The sequence below is a fragment of the Anguilla rostrata genome, chromosome 4 (genome assembly GCF_018555375.3).
Source record: "Anguilla rostrata isolate EN2019 chromosome 4, ASM1855537v3, whole genome shotgun sequence".
Taxonomy (NCBI): Eukaryota; Metazoa; Chordata; class Actinopteri; order Anguilliformes; family Anguillidae; genus Anguilla; species Anguilla rostrata.
In genome coordinates, this window is record NC_057936.1 from 2239588 (window position 1) to 2254349 (window position 14762).

The 14762-nt window shown below is 49.8% G+C and overlaps 1 protein-coding gene across 3 annotated transcripts in view; it reads left to right on the plus strand.

The window, feature by feature from the left end:
- psmd1 (proteasome 26S subunit, non-ATPase 1) overlaps positions 1–14762 on the plus strand; it is a 96016-nt gene that overhangs the window by 43306 nt on the left and 37948 nt on the right. The window contains exons 20-25 of one of the 3 annotated variants that reach the window (XM_064330013.1): positions 2234–2403; positions 3081–3173; positions 3801–3911; positions 4280–4519; positions 7028–7217; positions 8283–8479. In XM_064330013.1, coding sequence (XP_064186083.1) covers positions 2234–2403; positions 3081–3173; positions 3801–3911; positions 4280–4519; positions 7028–7174 — 761 coding nt within the window. In that variant the 3' untranslated portion in view covers positions 7175–7217; positions 8283–8479. Of the gene's footprint in view, positions 1–2233; positions 2404–3080; positions 3174–3800; positions 3912–4267; positions 4520–7027; positions 7218–8282; positions 8480–14762 lie in introns of those variants that run through there. The other 2 variants (XM_064330014.1, XM_064330015.1) reach the window with 2 other exon arrangements.

A 14762-nucleotide genomic window follows, 5' to 3' on the forward strand; every position in this document is an offset into this window, starting at 1 on the left:
TGAATTACGGTCACAGCTTTAAAAGGAATACCTCATCCTCTTTTGCCTAATCAGTTTTACAGCTGAGGGGGGGGAAAAAAAAACATTTGTCATGTGGAGATTGAGCCGGTCTCTGTCCCTCCCAGACAGGAAGACAGAAAGACCAGATCTTAAGTTATGATCCCTGTTTGACTGGAGCCTGTATTCCACTCGAACCCTCAGAAACACTTTGGCTGGAATTCATATTTATATATATATGTATACATTCGTATATTCTGAGGGGAAAAGTTCATACGGTGTCGGTGCTTCGCCGCGTCGGTGGACCGTTCTGTCACGCAAACCAGTGGAAAACGGCGTGTCCCTCTTCAACCAAAAAAAAACCCCACTCTGCACAGAGCCCTTCTGGTAATGCGGTTATGTTTAAAAAGCCTCTTCCGACATGTGGATCAGTTTAACGCCGGCCCGAATGCTCGGGAGGCACAGCGTTAGGCTGCCCTTTCAAAGCGCGGTGGAGGCTGTGTGTAGATTTCCTGATAAGCAGCGCACTCGTTTCCCTGGTGACCGTGAACCGTCCTCCTCTCTCTCTCTCCTCAGAAAAACTCCAATTCCAGTGCTTCTTATTGGTATTTAATGAAAAACCCACCATGAAAAAGTTTTTTGATTCAGTTTTTCAGTGTAAAAGTTTTGATGTAGTGCAGGGCTTGTTTAGTCCACACACTAAACCACTGTGTTTCTGGTGAGGTTATTGAGTGAGAGCCCATTCTCTAAATAACCAATCCTGTTCCTGGAGATCTACCGTCCTGTAGGTTTTCACTCCAACCCTTACAAAACACACAACTAGAGAGTGAAAACCTACAGGATGGTAGATCTCCAGGAACAGGGCTGGTTACCACTTTTCTTAGGCATTGGCACAGGTCTGGATTTGGGGTGTGAGCAGATCGTTCCTGGTGCTCAGCTTCTATTTCATGGGTCTGCAGTCCTGGTCCCAGAGATCTCCAGAGTCTGCTTGTGTTCGCTGTTGTCCAGCACATAATTGACCAGTTAAAAGTGTCTGATTACAGTGAACTCGCCTCTACCAGTTTTTTGGGTCTGAATCAGCTGCAGATTTTGACGTGGAACTGAAAACAAGCTTGGGGGAGGCCCCTGTAGGTGTCCAGGACCGGGGTCACGCACCCCTGATTGGGTAAATGCCCTGTACCGGGCCTGAGAAATCACTCAATGTTCCTGGGCTCCTGCCATTGGCCAGATCCACGTGGCTGGTCTTCAGCTGGACTGAATAGAAACGTATTTTCAAAGGGAAGAGTTCGTGACTTTTTTTTTTTTATTGGGAATATTTTCGTTTTTTCTGTCTCTCATCAGTAACCTCCCCATCTGAGTTTGCCCCCCCCCCCATCCCCCCACCTCAAAATGTTCTTTTCCTCTTCAGGTTTTGAAATAATAGATTTTGGCCTGTGGGACACAGTGTTAGTATCCTGTGTTGTGATTGGGCGGTTAATTTTTCCGCCCCTGAGGCTGTTCTAAATGCAATTTGCTGACCGAAGCAGAAACAGCTGATGAAGCGTAATTTTAGTTCTCATCACTAAAGACACCGCAAACCCCCGCAGGTTTAAAATAGAATGGAGGCACGCCCCTGTGATTGCCTGTGAATTGTTGGGAGTGCGAATGTACGCGCTCGGGATCCAGCCGAGTAATCTCCACGGCCGGATAAAAGGACTCAGACTGCCGGTAATCCGTCCGCGTAACGCTGGTGAGAATGAAGTCTGGGCGCAGATTTAACCGCTGTGACAGAAGCTTCGCCGCTCGTTGTCTCGCGAGCTGGCGTTTGAACTGGGACCGTTTGTCTCTAATCATAAGTTTTTTAGCAGGAGTTAAAATCGGTAAAAACAAATAAAATAAAATTTTAAAAAATAAACGATTTTTTAAAGGGTATGGGGTTTCCCTCCCCCGTCGCCAGGGGAACTCCTCAGTACTTCTTGTTCTGTACTCCCCGTTTCTGCGCAGCTGAGCGGCTTTCGCTGATAGAGAGCTCAGGCATTACTTTCTCTTAAGCTGTTAGTTCAGAAACATGTGATTAGGATGTTCTTCAGCTGAACATTCTAATGCTGATGTCACAGGCGTGTCAGTCTGTTGCCCTCAGCAGTGTCAGATTGTCATCCTCAGCAGTGTTTCTGAACTCCTGGCCTGTGCTTCCTGCAGATTCACCCTCAGTGGTGTTGAGTCTGAGCCCTGCTGTCTGTCCCCTCTGTCTGTGCAGGCGGCCGCAACGTCACCATATCCCTGCAGTCCCGCACGGGCCACACCCACATGCCCTCGGTGGTGGGCCTCCTGGTCTTCACCCAGTTCTGGTTCTGGTTCCCCCTCTCCCACTTCCTGTCTCTGGCCTTCACCCCCACCGCCATCATCGGCCTCAACAAGGACCTGAAGGTAGGGAAGAGTTACAGCGACCCGCTCTGGGGGCTTGATCTGTGTCTGGGGCGCCAGCGCACCTGGAACTAGCTCACCTGGTGTTAGCGCACCTGAAACTAGCTCACCTGGTGTTAGCGCACCTGGAACTACCTCACCTGGAACTAGCTCACCTGGTGTTAGTGCACCTGACAGTAACCCACCTGGTGTTAGCGCACCTGGAACTGGCTCACCTGGTGTTAGCGCACCTGGAACTACCTCTACCTGGAACTAGCTCACCTGGTGTTAGCGCACCTGGAACTGGCTCACCTGGTGTTAGTGTACCTGGAACTGGCTCACCTGGTGTTAGTGCACCTGACAGTAACCCACCTGGTGTTAGCGCACCTGGAACTAGCTCATCTGGTGTTAGCGCACCTGGAACTAGCTCATCTGGTGTTAGCGCACCTGGAACTAGCTCACCTGGTGTTAGCACACCTGAGACGAGCTCATCTGGTGTTAGCGCACCTGAGAGTAGCTCACCTGGTGTTAGCACACCTGGACTAGTTCATCTGGTGTTAGCGCACCTGGCACTAGCTCACCTGACATTAGCGCATCTGACAGTATGCTCACCTGGTGTTGGCGCACCTGACGGTAGCTCACCTGGCGTTGGTGCACCTGTGGAAATGCAGTTAGTGACTCTGACCGTGTTCTGTCTCCAGATGCCCAAGGTGCAGTACCGCTCCAACTGCAAGCCCTCCACCTTCGCCTACCCCCCTGCCCTGGAGGTGCCCAAGGAGAAGGAGAAGGAGAAGGTGGGACACACAGATGCACACGCGCGCGCACACACACACACACACACACACACACACGCAAAACCTTCCTGATGCTGGTGTTCATTGGGCTCGGTGCTGTAGTTTCGGATCAAGACTTCAGTTCAGATAGCAAGCTCCTTGGGAAGGATGGAGAATATTTCTAGAGAGAATTCTCAATCATTTGAAACATTTACTGATTGGAATCATATGCTTAACTGGTATTATTTACTGTAAGTGATGTAAGGTAAGATGAGGCCATTTTGTAGCTATTAAACTTTCTTTATGATGGCTAGTATCTTGTTAGAACTTAATCAAACGAGATCGGCATTCTGAGTACCTTCTCAGTGGCCTGGTTCAGCCTCACTTACAGACCTTTAATTACATTCTGGTCCTCTTCTATATCGAACGCAGTTACGTTTCTAACTCTCTTTGTCCTGTTCGGATGAAGGGTCGGTCCATAACAGGATCTGCTGTAGTAAAAATAATAATTAAAAAGTCACTTGAGCTGAAGGAGAAGACAGACCCAGTTTGTGATTTCACTTTGTGGTTTTATGAGGGCGCGCTGAACTTCATTTCCGTAGCGCTGACTCTCTGGAACTTTCTTTCCTTCCCCCGCCGCTGCGTCAGGTTTCCACTGCCGTTCTGTCCATCACAGCCAAGGCCAAGAAGAAGGAGAAAGAGAAGGAGAAGAAGGAGAAGGAGGAGGAGAAGATGGAAGTGGTGAGTTCAGGGCCGGTGGTGAACCCTCTCCCGCTCGGCGACTGCTCTATTCAGACTCCGTGGTCATGTGATCCGCGGCGTGTTCATGTTCCGCTGTGTTCCGTTACTGCTGATGATGCTTCTCCTCCGTCTCGGCTGCCATCTTGAACTTTTCAGAAATGAGTCCTTTTCAGGAGCACAGCTGTCAAATGTTGTGTGAAATGTGCTCCACAAGGTGCTGTGTAAGTTTATCTGCTTATTATTGCTAGCAGTAAGTTTTATTGTTATGATGATGATGATGATGGTTGTTATTGTTATTATCGTGATTGTGTTGCGTTGGCTGTGCTAAAGAGCCAGGCTCTGCGATCTCTCACACTCCTGTGGTGATACTGCAGGAGACTGAAGAGAAGGAGAAGGAGAAAGAGAAAAAAGAGGAAGAGAAGGAGAAGGAAAAAGAAAAAGAGAAGGAAAAGGAGAAGGAGAAGGAGAAAGAAAAGGAGAAAGAGAAGGAGAAGGAGAAAGAGAAGGAAAAGAGGAAGGAGCCGGAGCCCAGCTTCCAGCTGCTGGAGAACCCGGCTCGGGTGATGCCTGCGCAGCTCAAAGTGCTCAACATGCCCGACACCTGCCGCTACCAGCCCTTCAAACCGGTGAGGCTCCCTGCGCTGTGCACCTGCGCTCAAACTGCGCTGTGCACCTGCGCTCAAACTGCGCTGTGCACCTGCGCTCAAACTGCGCTGTGCACCTGCGCTCAAACTGCGCTGTGCACCTGCGCTCAAACTGCGCTCCACACCTGAGCCCCACACACCTGAGTCTGAGCTCCACACCTGAGCCCCACACCTGAGCCTGAGCTCCACACCTGAGCCTGAGCTTCACACCTGAGCCCCACACCTGTGCTCCACACACCTGAGCCTGAGCTCCGCACACACCTGAGCCCCACACAGCTGAGCCTGAGCCCCACACCTGCGCTCCACACCTGAGCCTGAGCTTCACACCTGTGCTCCACACCTAAGCCTGAGCTTCACACCTGAGCTCCACACACACCTGAGCCCCACACCTGAGCCTGAGCTCCTCACACACCTGAGCCCCACACACCTGAGCCTGAGCTCCACACACACCTGAGCCCCACACCTGTAGTCGTCCACACACATTAGAGAAGGTTTTCAGTTCCTCATTTTCAGGGATTTCTGCATGTATGCAGACCACTTTTTCACTTGAGCCTCATCCCAGTCCCTCTCCTCAGGTGTCACACACCTCTCCCTCTCTGCCCAAACGCTGCTCCGCTGGGCTTTTGTTCATTATCTGTAAACAGAGCGTTCTTTGAGCCGGCGCAGTCTGGCTGCCTTCTCCGCGGTAAACAGAGCGGTTCCCCGCGGCAACGTGATTTGGCTGCTCTGAGCCTGTGTGCGTTGCATGAGAAGAGGAGTTTTTTTTTTTTTTTTTTGCGTCCCGATGACGTCAGCACTTCAAGGTTTGGCGAACTGAGGGGTGTTCCGAACTGGGGCGTCCTGTGTAATGGCAGACGTCCCGCACGCGAAACGCCTTCGTTTCGACGCACGGAATGCAGGTCCCGCCAATTATCGCGTCCGCGTCGGATTCTGACCCCCCCCAAAATAGACTCGGACGGGGGGGGGGGTCCCCAGAGACGACCCCGCCCGTTCGCTGTAATGAGGCCCCCCAGCCCCTCCCTGCCAGGCGCATTTCAGCACCAGCCAAAACCAAACACAGCTGCTGCAAACCAGTTAACCCCGAGCCAAGCGCAGCCTGGGGGGGGGGGGGTTAGGGAACGAGGGAGAGCAGAGAAAGCACGCGTGTACACTCTGGCCCGCCCTGCTTGTCTTCTCCCCGCCCCAACCCACCGAGCCCCGTCCCACACACAGGCCCACAGATGGGCAGTTTAAGCCGTTTAAATGTGTGTTTACAAGTGTTCACTTTCTTTGCAATATCAGTTTGATTGTGGTTTATAGGTACAATTCTGGCAGAGGAAGGAGGAAGGATATATTGTCAAATTTGGATTTAGTTTCTTAATTCCCATCACTGCCTGTGCACCTGGTCTGCCTGTGGCACATCATGTATTGTATTTTGTAATGGGGAAGGAAAGTTTATGGGAAAACATTATTGCAGAAGTTAAAACGCGTGTTTTCAACAATCGGCAATTACCAGGAAGCATCCGACACAGCGGGTCTCCCGGACCGAGTTTGGGAGCCCCTGCCCTGGGGGGGGGTGTCTGCAGGCTGGGGAGGGGGGGGGGGCGTCTCTAAAGACCACAGAAATATCTCACTACTGCTTGGCTGCAGCCACCAAATTGGTGGAAATGTGTTTTTCTGTGAAAAGAGCCTCTCCAAAGTCAGGGGACAGTTTGTTTCGGTGAAGTACCTCAGCACTGTGAGACGCTGTGCACTGCTCTCGCTGGGTTTTAACACAGGCCGGGCGCGCTGTGACTGTTAAACAGGCCTGGGACGCTGTGACTGTTAAACAGGCCTGGGACGCTGTTGCGTAAGAACTCGCTCAGGGAAAGAACTGCACTCCGGGTCAAGGCTGTGAGAGTGATGCGTTTTTAATTTATCTGGGGCGTGATTGCGTCCTTAAACCCGTCCTGAGAGGCTCTCTCTCTCTGGCATTCTCTCGTGGCTCGTTCGCCCTCCCCCCCCCCCCCCCCCAACTCGCAGGTTCATTAGCACGTGGGGGGAATTGAGGCGGTCAGCCTGAGGCTCAGATTTGGGGTTTATATGTACCGATCAGAGACCTGCAGCCTGCGCCCGAGGCTCTGCTTGTCTTGTGGGAAGTTGCGCTAGACGCGTTGGCTCGGCTGTGTGGTTGTGGGGGAATTTGCTATTGCTAAGAAGTTCTGTATGCTGCCTGGGGGAATGGTGCTAGGTGGGTCTAACGTGTTGTGTCCCGCCTGGGGAATGTGTGGCTAGCACTAAAGGCTAACGTGTCTGTGGTCTTGCCTGGGGGAATGTGTGGCTAGCGCTGAAGGCTAACGTGTCTGTGGTCTTGCCTGGGGGAATGTGTGGCTAGCGCTGAAGGCTAACGTGTCTGTGGTCTTGCCTGGGGGAATGTGTAGCTAGCGCTGAAGGCTAACGTGTCTGTGGTCTTGCCTGGGGGAATGTGTGGCTAGCGCTAAAGGCTAACACGTCCGCGTTTACCCCCCACAGCTGCACACCGGCGGGATCATCATCCTGAAGGACACCAGTGAGGAAGAGGAGGAGCTGGTGGAGCCCGTTTCCGCCCACGGCCCCAAGATCGAGGAGGAAGAGCAGGAGCCGGAGGCCCCAGAGCCGTTCGAGTACATCGACGAGTAACCCCTCCCCCCCCATCCTCCACCCCCCCCACCCCCCGGCCAAGGTAGGCTACAGCCCCATACTGCCCCCTCACACCCTCTCAAGTGATGCTTTCTCCCCCCATGATATGCTGTGGGGTCTGTGCAGACGCCTGGCCAGTCATCCTGCTTCTCGTCTGACACATTAATTAGACACTTACTGGCGAGGCTACTTCAGCTTGGATGCAGCTGTAATAACGCCAGAGCTGTTGATTTATTAATAATGTTATAAATAAACGGATATAAAAAAAAAAAAATTAAAAAAAGAAAACGCAGCCATCGCCGTCCCTCGATCGCCCACCCACCTCGCCCCCTCCCCCCCTCCCCCAGGCTCGCTCTGTCCCAGTACCCTGCTCCTGGCTCCGAGCTCCAGGCTCTGTGTACTTAAGGTGCTGGGTGCTTTTAACAGGGCATATTAATGGCGTCCGATCGCCAGGAACGCGCCGCGGTCCGTTACACACACGTGCTTCACAGAGCCGCGTAGCGTGGTGCTCGGTCGCCGCGGGAACAGCGGCTTTGCCCTTAGATGGCGCTGCGATGGCGGCCCGTCCGCGCGCCTCTCCTCTGTTCCCGCCGTTCGCCCTCATCGCCAGCCGCGGCGTGTAAAGGCCGAGCGGGCGCTACGCGGGGCTCGGCCCGGGGGGGCAGAGGGTCGGGGTTTGAGGGCCCAGGGGGGGTTGAGGGCATGAGGTCGGTTTGAGGGCTGAGGTCGGTCTGAGGGGCGAGGTGGGGTGAGGGCTGAGGTCGGGGTTGAGGGGCGAGGTCGGTTTTGAGGGTTTGAAGACAGATGCGTGTCTTTCCCCACGTGCTGAAGCTCCCCTCTGCTGGGCCAGGGGGAGGTTAGGGGCGGGCAGGGAAAGGACAGTCTGGCAGAATGTAGTGGATAGACACCAAGCTGCTCCTCTGTTCATTTTAAACCCATTTTCTTTTGTTCCACTTCTTTGCTCACCGTTTTTTCTTTGAGCCTGTAATTACTCCAGTAGTGACCGTATATAGAGCAGATATTTATATTTTAAAATGGGATGTGTTGCTTCTGGGTTGAAGCGTCTGTTCTGATGTTTCCGTCTTTGTTTGTTTGTTTTTTCTCTCAGGCAGATATTAGGAGCCTCTCCAGAGGACCCCGGAGTCTTAGCATGCACCTCTTCCTCCTCCTCCTCCTCCTCATTTTACACGTTCCCTCCTGAGCTTGGCTGCTGCTCCGAGCTCGGAATGTTTTACACTCTTGTTAAATGGTATCTTTTTTTTTTTGTCCGTAAAAACATAAAATAAAAAAAGATATATATATGTATTGGGGATCTTTTGGTGTCTGCATATTTGTTCTGGGTGATTGCGCTGTGTGTTTGTGCTTTATGAGTGTGTGTGTGTGCGTGTGTGTTAGTGTGCACGCGTGCATGCTTCCCAATCTCATAATTCAATAGTGTTATGTACCTCCTGCTGTGTTTGTGTTACTTGCACAAATCTGTCCACAGTCCACACATAGCCAACTGCCCAGCCTGCCTTCTACCATCTTTCAGTTCATATGCAGTATTTTCATTATGACATCACATACCACAGGACATAATTCATTATGGCATCACACACCACAGTGCATAATTTCCATTATGATGTCACAACATACCAGAGCGTTTTTTTTCCGTCTGGAACTCTGGGACAGGGAACACAAATTCTACAGGTTTTTGTGGTTTCCTTTGAACAGCCAGTTTGATCATTGGAAATAAGGTGTGTGGGCCTCTTTAGCCAATCAGTGACTTAAGCAGTTTAGTTCAGAAATAGCAAAAACCCCCAGATCCTACAGCCCTGCAGGACTGTAGTTTGAGATTCCTGAGCGACAGGAACACTATACCCCAGCCTAAACGCAGAGCCAGGAGACTCTTTCTCATTTCAAAGTCACGGTTTGATCTGGAAACGCATTCAATGCAAAGTCACGGCTTGCACTGGAAACACATTCTTTTCAAAGTCACGGTGTGGATGGATGGTTTTGTGGGTGTGGTCTCAGGGCTGAGAGTCTGTAGCGCAGGGCTGTGCTGCAGGTGTGTTTGCAGGTTTTTATTTCCACCTGTTATCCCGAGGCTCACCTGGCTAATTCGCTCTGGCCATCAATGCCAGTTCATTCCTAGATTAGACATTTCATATTGGTGCACAAAAACATGAACTTGAACTGTGAATCGTGAACTTTGCCAATAAATTTGACTGATGAGGGTGAAGTCCAGGTCTTAGGGACTAAAGTTGAACACCAACTCTCCTGCCAGTGTCCAGTGGGTCTGTAGTCAGGAAGGGGAGAATGCTCTGACTGTAGAAAGTGGAGGACCAATATTAAGCAGCAGAACGTATCGGGTATTAACCTTTTGTTCAGTCCTCTCCTGCACCTGTCCCATCTGGAGATGAGGTGTGCCTCTTTTAACATTACGCCTTGAGAATGTGCCGGGTTTGTCGAAGGCCCTACTGCAGACCAACGGTTGGCCTTCCGTTTACGGCATTCCACAGTGGTGCCAGAGATGATGGATTTATGATTTTCATAGACCAGGTGTGGCACAGACAGCTTGGCAGAGAACATGGAGACTTGTGGTAATGCGAAAATGTGCTGGGATCCGTCAGGATGTGAAGTCGATGAAGAGAACCTGATTTTCGTGCGGTGATTGAAGACGCCCTGAGTACTTCCTTAAGGGAATTGTGCACCATCCTTTCTGAGTTCAGCTTGCATAAAATTTTCAGCTGTGCCTCACACTTTTACATGAATGCTTCTCTTTTTCACATTCCTTGTAAATACTTGAAATCCCTAAAAAAATAAAATAAAAAAATAACTTTTTTTTTTAACTTTGAACTCATTCTTGCCATTTTGCTGAATTGCTGTAATAAATCTGAACTGATTTAAGTGTGCTAATAATTGCTCTTCAAGCTCATAATGAGAAGACTTGTATGATGTGTAACAAAACGCCTTTTACGCCACCCAGTTTAGTTAGCATTCTGATGCAACACTTGTTTATCTCCTGCATTTTCACTCACATTGTCCCTGTGTGTTCTGTACTCTGGAAAAAAGTAGTAGTACCTAACCTAGGTGCCCATTTTGTTATTACATTTCATCCTTCTGCCCTCTCACCTCAGTTAAGATGATGTGCTCTTAAGCTTCTCTTTCTCCCTCTCTCTCTATCTCTCCCACCCCTCTCTCTCTCTCCCTCCCTCTCTCTCTCTCTCTCTCTCTCTCTATCTTTCCCACCCCCCCTCTCGCTCTCTCTCCCTCTCCCTCCTCTATCTCTCTCTCCCTCTCTGTGTGTGTGTGTGTGTGTGTCTCTCTCTCTCTCGGGTAATTAAAGATAAGGGAATTGCTTTTTTAAATGGCTCCTTGCAGGGTTGGTGCTACAGCGGACGCAGCATAGCGAGAGGTGATGCGAGGTCGCGCGCTCGGCCTTGTCCCCCCCCCCCCCCAGTGGCGTGGGGAGAGGGGCATTGTGGGACAGGGCCTGGCTGTGCTCTGGAGGACCCGCGTGGCGGTCCTCAGCTGACCCACTGACTGCAGGTGTACGCATTTCACGGCTCAGGGTTCGCCTGGAATCTCCGAAATGCGCCCCGTCGCACGCACCTACAGGAACGCTGCGATCTGTTCCCTCCGCTCTGCCCTAATCCATCTCCTACTCGTTCTGAAATGGCGCTTTATTCATGATTGCATTATGTGTATTCCAGGCTTTTGAAGTTGTTTTATCTATTTTCAGTCCTTTTGAATGTTTACCAAAGCAATTTAGGTGAAGTATCTTCCTCAGAGGTGCAATGGCAGTGTCCCACCCGGGAATCAAACCTGCAACCTCTGAGTCATAAGCCCATCAATATACTTTGCTATTGCCAGCACATGTGCTATAATTTTTTTTAATCTTTCCTGCAAGAACCGTAGTCGTATTTGCAGATGTTACTCTATTAAATGGAGGTCAGGGTTTGGTCTGTCACTGCTAGGGTAATGTCAGCTGAGGATTCCGAACTGCAGTAGCAGTCAGCATGGGTGACGTCACATTCTGTAATATACGCTCAAGGTCTGTGAACTCCGTTACACTCGCACATTTGAGTCCAGAGCCTCATCACGTCACGCCCGCTCGAGGGGACTGGGAAGGCGATGCTCTCCGTGTCCCGATCGGACCCTGCCTCTAACGCCGCCCTCCTCGTCGCTCTGACAGACGAGCCCAAGGTCCGCGTTTTCCCTCCGTTTGTTTTAGCGGAGAGACCGAGCGGCTGAGATACGGATCAAAGCGGGAAAGCGCTCTTACTGCACGCGTGCAGTGTGACACGCTGACACCACTTTAACAGAGGAGCTGGGGGGGGGGGGCGGGGCGCGCGGGGTTTTTACAGCCCCCAGGCGTTTCGGCAGCTTTATGTTCTCTCCCCTGAGAGAGAGGGAGAGTTCATCAGGGCCCACGCTTGGCCCGAGTCAGAACGATGTGTTCCAGCAACAATGGAGGAGGGTAACCTTATACAGTGCGGGTTATGGCGGATGGCCACAAGGGGGCGTGTTCCATGAGGGGGCCAATCACACACACATTAGCTCAGAGGTTTCCAAACTTTGAAGCTGAAGCATTAGCTAAACCTAAATAGAATACTGCATTAAGGAATAATGGGGGGGGGAGGGGGGGAATTGTTTGGGCAAACTTTTTAGCTTGCATTCACATTCCCCCAACCCCCAAGTACCTCCACGCGTGTGTGTGCGTGTGTGTATGTGTGTCTGTGTCTGTGTCTGTGTGTGCGTGTGTGTGTGAGAGAGAGTAGCCTTGTCTGGGTGCCAGATTGGAGTGAAATTGGGAGATTTCACCGGTGTGTCATTTTTATTGTTTCCAAATTTCTTCACCCCTCAGCCCTCCTGTCCCCCATCCTCTCCTCCCCCCAATTTCCTCTCCACACTCTCCATCTCCTCTGAAGCGTGAATTCCTAAATGGGCCACACACCGAGGCTGGTACTGACCGGTAGGCCCTGACAAATTACCTGCGCTGCTTTCAACAGCACCTCTCATTTCTCTGGTTTATTGTCTGGAGGCAACACACTGTGAGGCAGTAATTTAGAGCTCATTTCTAACTGAATTTTAAATCCCTGAATTGTTTTATATTATACATTGCTGACTGTACAGTAGAAACTGAATTACAGTAGTAATTTACTGAATGTATAGTTTCATGAACCTTCTTCAAAACCTACATGTAAGTTTTTATAACACATTTAGCAAAATCTTGGGTCTTGTGTTCATACATGTTTTGATTATATTATCTGGAGAAGATTGTATAAACAATAATCAACCACAAGCGGAAATTAAATGGAATTTGAAATTAAATTGCTCTGCACACTGTGGTGTGAACTTTGAGTCTGCTAAAATTACCACATGACCACATTTCAAAACTATTTTAATATCTGAATAAAGATCTGAGGTCTGAATACTCCATGAAGTAGGCCAACAGAACTTCCAGTAAAAAATAACAGTGACTTATTTCAAAAGAAAATAAAGAAAAAAGGTATAAAAAAAGTGTGATGTTTAAAAAAAAACATTTTGATCATGCTGTAGTTTTCATCAGTGCAGTGGTTTAGTCTGAAAAATCATATTTCAGTGGAATGAGCCAAAAAGGGAATTATGGGGGATTTGGAGACTGGCTGGAGTATGGAGCCGGTGGCCAAAGACCAGAGGAGTGAAAAAGAACAGAGAAGAACAAAGAGGAGCGAAAAAGAACAAAGAGGAGCAGAGAGGAGTGAAGAGGAGCAGAAAAGGATTGGAGAGGAGCAGAGGGGGAGGTGTGGAATTCAGTTCTGCGTGAGGCCAGTCTGCCTCAAGTCCAAAGCCAGGAGAGCACCAGGGCCTGGACAGGGCTCACAGGAGATACTCCCCTACTGCACAGCCAGGGATGGGCAGCATTTTAAATATGGAACTAGTAAAGCGTATTTTCAGATGTGTTTTTCACATTTCTCACCTTGTTTTTATCTACCTCTGTGAAGCAGCTTACACTGCTGCCCTTTAGATGTATATTATAGATATGATTATTTGGCAGATATTTGGCAGATTTTGTAACAAGATGTATTTCTGCATTTTATTCCCCCCCCCAACCCTAACCCTAACCCTAACCCTAACCCTAGCCCTAGCCCTAACCCTAACCCTAGCTCTAACCCTAACCCTAACCCTAGCCCTAACCCTAACCCTAACCCTAACCCTAACCCTAGCTCTAACCCTAACCCTAACCCTAGCCCTAACCCTAACCCTAACCCTAACCCTACCCTGGCCCTAACCCTGGCACTAACCCTTTCCTTTAACCTAACCCCAACCTTATACATAATATAACAAATCCATAATTTAAGCTTAAAAACCCGTTTGAATAGTCAAAATAAAATAAACCCCCTTCCCGCTCGCCCTCCAACTCCTTAGACTGTAGTATGGAAGTTGAACATGTGAGCACAATGCCCTGTCAGGCATTGAGAATGACCAGCGCAATCTCACGGTAATCATTCGCTGTTTACTCGGTTCATGTTCATCCTCCCGTTAAACGATTAATTAAACCATAGAATTTAACAGTTTTTTATAAACAATAAACTTACAAATAATATAATAAACCAATAATTTAATGTTAATAAAATCGTTTTTAATAGTTAACAGAGAACAAACCCCCTACCCGCTCGCCCTCCAACTCCATAGACTGTAGTATGGAAGTTGAACATGTGAGTACAATGCCCAGTCTGGCATTGAGAATGACCAGCGCAATCTCGCGGTAATCATTCGCTGTTTACTCTGTCCATGTTCATCCAGTATTTATCAGTAATTTAGCAAATTAATATAAACGGTTTAGAAAATCTATTTCATAAAGTTAATGAAAAAACATTTTCACCCGCTCGCCCTCCAACTACTTAGGCTGTAGCATGGAGGTTGAACGGGTGAGTATGATGCCCAGACAGGCATCTAGCGTGACCAGCGCAATCTCGCTGCTCATTCTCTTTACTCTCCCTATGTTCATCCTCCCGTTAAATGGTTAATCAAACCATAATATTTATGGTAGCATAGAGGTTGACTGGTGGAGTGCAGTGTCCAGTCGGGTGTCTTATCGTCCGGTCTGCCGTTCGTCCTTTCGTCCGTCAGTTCGTGTCTTTGGGTCGGTTTGTCTGGTCGCATGCTCGGCCATTCACCCGTCCAATTGCCCGCCTGTTCGGTCGATCGGTTGTCTGTGCTTTCGGCCGTTCGCCTACTTCCATTCGATTGCTCGGCTGTTCGATTGTCCGTTCGTTCGTTCGTCGGTCCGGGCTTTTGAGAGCGTTCGTCTGGTTGCCAGATTGACCATGCGTTCGTGCAATCGCCCGGTCGCTCGTTCGTTTGATCGGTCTTTCACCGGCTCGTGCGTTCGTTGGGGGAACTATTTGGACATCTGGAACGTGGTCGACGCAATCTCGCGGCTCATGATTCCTATTGTGCTCACCATAATCACCCTCTCGTTAAAACATAAAATCGTGTACATGGTAGCATGGATGTGGACTGGTCGAGTATGTTGTCCAGGGACAACGGAAAGTAGCAGCGCAATCTCGCTGTGAAAGACTCCTCTTTTGCTCACCAGAACATACTCCCGTTAAATTAG